Source organism: Micrasema longulum, unplaced genomic scaffold, assembly GCF_059751315.1.
Source record: "Micrasema longulum isolate JH-2025_06_02 unplaced genomic scaffold, ASM5975131v1 h1tg002117l, whole genome shotgun sequence".
Lineage (NCBI taxonomy): Eukaryota > Metazoa > Arthropoda > Insecta > Trichoptera > Brachycentridae > Micrasema > Micrasema longulum.
Genome location: NW_028279282.1, coordinates 29,028 through 36,359, shown reverse-complemented (window position 1 = coordinate 36,359; position 7,332 = coordinate 29,028). Strand labels below are relative to the sequence as shown.

The following is a 7,332-nucleotide window of genomic DNA, read 5'->3' as shown; positions in this document are numbered from 1 at the left end:
CAAATTTCCTCTCAAACATAACCATAATACACGCTTCACGTATAACGATGGTTTGGTAGTACCAAAAGTATGTAATAAGTATGATAATAGAACTCTCAAATACAATATATTGTATTATGTTTTATGGTCAACCGTGATTTTTCGCCAATGAACTGCATATAATTGCGAGGAAAGCAAAAAACAAACTGACACGAGCGTTGACTTAGAGATTACACACGCGTTGACTTATGACTGCGATAACTTAAGCATGTTCATTATTGTTCATTGCGATCGCTCAAATGCTTAGCATGTTTTTAAGCACGTCGATAGTCAATTGTGATTGAGCTACAGTTGTATTTGGTAATCTTTACAAAATCGTTTATTAATATTGATTTCGTTGTTTTTCAAAATAAAAAATCAAATAAACACGTCTATAATTTCAAATATTTTTTTTATGTCTATCGATGATAGACTCTAGTTTTAAGCAACATCGGGCAGTGGTTAAGGCAAGTCTCCACTGTCATTCGGTGTGGGTGGCAAACCACTTTCTTCCTCTGTAAGTAGGCGACTATGTAATGGCTGCTGTGCGGCGATAATAGCACCATCTCTGATGATGCTCCAAGCGAGAGTAGGTACCGGGACGACTGTGCAGACTGAACCGAGTGTGATGACCGAGGAATGGTAAGGATCTGTCAGCCGGCAGCTGTCAACTTCTTAATTCCAACCAATTTAACCTTATCAAAACTGGAAGTCCGAGTTTATCAATTAGAAACCTTTGTCTAATAATTGTTTCTTCATTTAATATAATAAATATAAAACAACTTTAATGATAAAATAACTAATTTATTTATATATTAGAAAAATCACATAAACTTAATTACAAACTTATATGTAAATATTAATTAAAAAATACTTTGTACACTTCCACTTATTTGTTTGACCAATTGTCGCTTTCACCCTGTAATGGGCATCTTCAGGCTGGTGAATATTAAACAGTTTAAGGATAATTGATATAAAGCTAAATTTAAAAATAAATTGAAAGAGGTGCAATACGCAATATTTCAATGGAACACAGTGGGACAAATTATTCATTGAAACATGTGCTGGCGGAGTACTGTAAGAGAGGATTCTATTCTATGAAAAACATTTATTTATTTTATTACAATGTACAGGGCCCAAGTAAGGGGGCTAATAAGTTTGAGTTTTCGAATTCTATCTGCTGATTCAATAAAATTATATCGCTGTTATTTTTTATCCTATTAATTTCTAAAGTTTCTAATCTATCTAACTTTAAACCTTTGTGTCCTACATGCAAAATTTTTATTTTTTTTGATTCGTCAAAATTAAGTTTTAACTCATTGAAATGTGATGCATAGTTTAAAATATCGTTATTTTTTTATATTTTTTTTAATGTATATTTAGACCCCTGCATTTAATAGCCTTACGTGTTATGTACAAGGCTAACGTACTCGGAAAAAATCGTTTTTGTTTGTCTTGGAAATGGGATGTTCGATCACTGATTTTGGTTTATTACCTTTATGAGTCCATCACCATTGTTCAAAGTTCAAGAACAATGGCGCGTGATAACTACTTTTAACAAGTTATCTATTCCAACGACCACAAATGGTAAAAATAAAATTTGCGTATATTCAAATTGAGACTTGCGATTTTGGAATACCTCAGGGTACGGTGATAGGTCCGCTTTTATTTATTTTCTATGTCAATGACATATTTTGTCAAGATTTAAACTCAAAATAAATATCATATGCCGATAATACGGTTGTTTTAGTTGAGAGAGTTAACTGGAACTCAGTGAATTTAGTAGCTAATGACGTTATAAATAAATTGAAATTATGGTTTGACAAAAATATATTATCTTTAAATATGCAAAAGACAAAAATCATCCCATTTTTTATTAACAAAACAAACTTAGATTCAGTAGTAAAAATAATTATTCACCAAAACAATTGTAACAAAACTAACTGCGATCTCACATGTTCAGTACTTGATACAACAGATAAAAGTAAATATCTTGGTGTATACATAGACCAAAATTTAAAATGGAAAGACCATATCAGTGAACTAGTTAAACGAATTAGAAAATGTATATATATATATATATATTAGATTAAGGAATGTTTTAAAAATCAATCATTTAAAGATAGCTTATTACTCAATTGTACAATCTTTGTTACAATATGGTATTGCAGGATGGGGTGGTGCATATGCCAATATATCAAACCCTCTTAAAATAATACAAATATTAATTATTAAAGTAATTTTAAAGAAACTCTTAGCATTCAATACGGAAATTCTATATTACCGAAAGTCTATTAAAAATATTTAAAGTTCATACAGTAGACACTCTTCATAAAATAAATTCTATTATACAAATATATAAAAAAGAAAAAATAAAAGAATTTGAAATGAATAAGTCACTCAGATACCAACATAATATCAAAATTCCATACAAGTCATGGTCAAAATAGCTTTGTCTTCAAAGGTGTAAAAAAATATAATAATGAAAAAAAAAATTTTTTTTTATTGAAATTTTTTCACATAAGCATTCTTCTAAACAATTTTTTTAATTCCCGCCAAACTGCAAAAGCAGTTTTTTTGCAGGGATCTGTGTCTCTCCCGAGTCAGGTTCTCGTTACCGTTCTGACATAAACTGCCGAAGAACAGTCAGTAGCGAACGTCCAGGACGTCGAGAACTTGATGCCTAGTAAAGTAGGCAAGCGCGGTTAAGGCTCTCAGGGGGCATACGCAGTATAGATGAACTACATTTAATAAACTGAGCCAGTCTGCGCAAAGGGCCATGACACGTGACGATGACGTCACGGGTAGTCAGTTTATTCCTCGGGGTTATCCCTGCACATACACAACACACAGGTGGCCGGAGAAGTGACGTCCAAAGGAAAAATGTAGGTGCCTCATATTGCGGGGTATCCGAATCACCCCTATGTTGTTCCGCGATATTGCATAGTTTTCGAGTTATGATTTTTTGGTTGGGTTTTTGTAAATTTTCGACCGGACTGGTTTTTAATTTTGTGGATGGTTTTTTGGGATTTTTTTTTGTTTCTCATTTTATTTGAATTGTATTTTTACGCATAAAATAATCAGATTTGTAGCATTAATGGAAGCCACAAAAAACTTGACCTGAAAGTGAGAATTTACGTTGAAGCGAATCATACTTGAATTTTCAACTTTAAATTAAAAATCTAAAACGGCGATTAATTAGTTTTTGGACAACTTTAAAAACTGCTCTAGACTTTCATAATAATACAAAACGGTATAAATTAATATAAGTTAATTCGTTGAAATAAGTATCTTTAAATATTTAATACTCTTACTATTAATTTGAAAACTAAGCAATATCCTAATAAGTTCCTATAGAACAAATCAACTACATGTCTTCGTTAAACTTTTTGAATTTACCTACTCTGGAGGATTGCAGGAAAATAAATGACTGAATTTTTTTGTATCTTGTAAAAGGCACTTGTGCCGTATAAAAAATAAATAAATAAATACCCCTTAACATAAGGCACCTACATTTTTCTGTTAGACGTCACTTCTTCGGCCACCCTGTATATGTGCATAAGTCAGATATAGAATGCATGTAACTCTGTGCATATTATTTATATGATGACGGTGCATCCCAAGAGCATAACATCCCACTGCGTTCTGCACTTCCGGTCGATGACAGTCAGTTCCGGTTGGTTTATAATGTTAGCATGAAACATGTTTATTAAATTTTATATTAAAATCAAACCTGCTTAAAAAAATATGACTTTACAAAATTCTACCACAAAACCAAAACAAAAAGCAAGCCGGAATGACCATAGATAAAACAAGTCAATTAAAAAAATCTACAGTATTTATTTTAGGTTGATTATTTTTGACATCCCACCTTATCGCCTACTCATTTTGAAATAATGTTGCTCATTGCCTCTCACATACAAATTTTTTTAACTCTCACATACAAAAAACAAACAAACAAACAAACAAACAAACAAACAAACAAACAAACAAACAAACAAACAAACAAACAAACAAACAAACAAACAAACAAACAAACAAACAAACAAACAAACAAACAAACAAACAAACAAACAAACAAACAAACAAACAAACAAACAAACAAACAAACAAACAAACAAACAAACAAACAAACAAACAAACAAACAAACAAACAAACAAACAAACAAACAAACAAACAAACAAACAAACAAACAAACAAACAAACAAACAAACAAACAAACAAACAAACCAACAACGAAAAAAAATAAAAAACAAACAAACCCACTTGCGCATTTTAAATATTAGTGTGAATAGATTAATTCATAATATTCGTTTTGTACCACTCGTCGATGGGAGAAGTCAAGTGTTCTCTCGGAACTATAGTTTTATTCTTTAATATTATAAACTTGTATGTGTAGTACTAATAGCGATTTTATATTTTAAAATAATTTATCATTCAGAGATATAAAGTAAACGCGGATTCAATCAATAAAATTTGTTATAATTTGAACAATATCAATCCCGAAGAGTGTAACATCAGTACAAATGGAAATTGTATTTTTTTATACCTTTATGGCACCAATTCTTCCCTACATTAGTATTTCGCAATACTTTGCGTTTCATTTATATTATTTCCACGTACACTTTAACAACCCAATATATTGTTTATTGCTATGCAGCGAAAACATTTAAATAAAAAGGTACTTAAATCTTCTACCGTTATCTGATGTGTGCTAATTGTTGTTTTCCTTTTTTGCAGGTTCGCCGCTCTCTTCTGCTGTCTGCTCGCCTGGGTATCCTGTTCCGATGCAGCCAGTATCAAGAAACCTGCAGACAAACCCTCTCCAAAACTAGGAGTTAAATCAGCCAAGAGCAACGTGCTCACAAACCACGAAGTCCTAGTTAAACTCGGACTCACGAGACTCAATATACCCGCCAGTCACAGCAGAAAACGATTAGCGGTAGAATCAAGACACCATTATAACGCCGATGATTCTAAAATGTTCGTTATCAAATTGCCCCCAAATCCTTATTACTACGCGCATAACAAACCGGATAAAAGGGGAGATAAATATACCAGCAAGAAAGTCCCGGTCGGTTTCAAGTCCAACGGGAAGCCGGGAAGGATCTACCATTGGAACATCCCTGTATTGAAAAAGTTTACAGGATCTCAAAAACATCACTCCAGGTCACAACTATCGAGACACGAAGACAGCGACATCTTTGACATCCAAAAAACACCGACGTGGACCAACTCTTATCACGCCAATGAATCGCACGATAAATCCGACTATCTCAAGCCCCTGAAGCACGTGAAGAAGACGCCGACATACTATGTTCCTTCGCCAAAGAAATCTTCGTTTTTGAAGTATTTCTCCGGTAATGGAAAGCCGAAGTCTTTCTACGTGATAGAAAAAAGTAAAACGCCAAGCCATTTCCAAAGGCTTTTACCATAAACACATGGAATAGTTACTATGGACTGTCTTATGCGCTATACTCACCACAAATTGTGACGACTTTACTATGGCCGAGTAAAACAAAACGCCGTTTCGTTTAACCGCATCAACCTATTGGCTAATTCACACGGAAGCGCTACAATCCTACATTTTAAAACTAAAATTACTGCTTGAAAAACAATAAATCTCCATGTTTTAACGATTCTCATAAGACTCAAAATACTACCTAGATATTTGATATTAACTATTTATGATTTATGCATATTTTTACATTTTTTGGCTTTACCTAAACGTGAATCGGGTTTCTATAAAAACAATAGATTATTGCTTTTATTTAATTAAGATTCGAAGGACTTATCTGTAAAAACGGTCAAAACATTTTATAAAACAGCAATTAAAAGTTTCACAATCGGGCCGTTCAACTGAAGATTTTATGACTTAGTTGGAATTCATACATTTTCGTTTCATTCGTTAATACTTTAGTAATACAGAAATAGACCACAAGAGTCATTCTCTGTTCGGTCTTTATACCTGTAATGCCTAATTTAACACATTTTCAGAAATTTTGTAAATTATGATATCAGTGTAATAATTTTAGCTTGTCTTCACAAATCTATCGATTTGGTCTTTTTAATTTTGTAGTAAAATGATTTTGTATAATTGAGAATTTCATACAAATATCCAAGTTATGTTTTGCCACAAAAAGTGCAATTTTTGTGAAAACTGACGTTATAAAATTTTGTATTGTTGTCAATATTTTTTCAATTAATTGATTGCTTTTTTCTCCATTATAATAAGAAATACCAATATAAATTGGAATTCTTCATTATTGTTTTTTCTTCAAAGACAATATTTTTTTTAAATACTAACACAAAACCCGGTAAATATCATTAGAATCAGTTTTTTCTGTATTTTTTTTATGAAACTGCTTTTTAATATGGTAAGTAAGATATTTTTGTTGTGATTAATTTAAATTTAAGATTTTTCACATGTGACCGGGTTTTATCGTAACCGACAACGTTAGGTTGAAATCATAAATTGAAATTAGTCAAAACTTAACATATTTTACTGTATAATTGAAACGTAGATGAATAGTTTTAGTTGATGAATAAAAAATAAGGTTTAAAAAAATCCATTTAAAACGAATGATTTCAAATTGGTTATTTTGTGTTATGTTAAAATTTCAAGTTGTGTCACATTAAACGATGAAAACTTAAATTATTCATTCGAAAGTTTATATGGATGGACAATATTTTGAGTTTGTCCAAATTTTTGTCGACAAGGACTGGATTAAACTCCCTTGGGAGCTGTTAAAATTAACATACTACAACAGGAATGAAGAACATAAGATGCCCTGTAGATGCCTTGACTTCTATAATGCCTTCTTTAAAATATTCTTCATCTCTGTTGTGATATGTTAAATGAATGACATAAAATATTTTTTTAATTGTATTTTTGGGTCAAATTGGCATTATTTAAAAAATAATTGCAATGACGATATTAGGTCAATACTATTTTAAAAGTCGATCAAGCCCGAACAGAGAATCAACCGGTGTTCGCATATTTGAAAGTAGTTATGCAGAAAGCATAGAAAATATAAAAATAGCCATAGAAAAGTGAAACCGAGATAATAGCACCTTTGGGAAACGAGTGAACAATCAAATCTACACGGCAGTTGTAATGTTTTTGACTTTAACAAGTGATAAACAATGAATACGTTAGTTTTTTACATTACGAACAAGCTTGATTTTTAAGGTACCGTCAGATGTTTCTAGTGCTGTGGGTGTTTTCTGCAAATTGAGAAATGCCGTTTTTGCGATCGAAAGAATGGCAATTATTACAGATTTTGGATGAAAGCGGTCTGCCTGTTATTAGC

At 31.8% G+C, this 7,332-nt stretch overlaps 1 protein-coding gene across 1 annotated transcript; it reads left to right on the top strand.

Annotated features, from left to right (window-relative positions):
• Nucleotides 1-592: 592 nt before the first annotated feature.
• LOC148272991 (uncharacterized) lies at nt 593-7,041 on the top strand. Its single transcript, XM_088239290.1, has 2 exons — nt 593-660; nt 4,760-7,041. Exons 1-2 carry the CDS (start codon nt 593-595, stop codon nt 5,454-5,456), a joined length of 765 nt encoding a protein of 254 aa, XP_088095416.1. The 3' UTR covers nt 5,457-7,041.
• The last annotated feature ends 291 nt before the right edge of the window (nt 7,042-7,332 follow it).

What these genes read in the sequence shown, in the direction of transcription:
- LOC148272991 (XM_088239290.1), top strand. Translation starts at nt 593, where the DNA reads ATGCTCCAAGCGAGAGTAGGTACCGGGACGACTGTGCAGACTGAACCG. An exon ending in AGTGTGATGACCGAGGAATG is followed by an intron (nt 661 to 4,759) that starts GTAAGGATCTGT and finishes CCTTTTTTGCAG; the next exon opens with GTTCGCCGCTCTCTTCTGCT.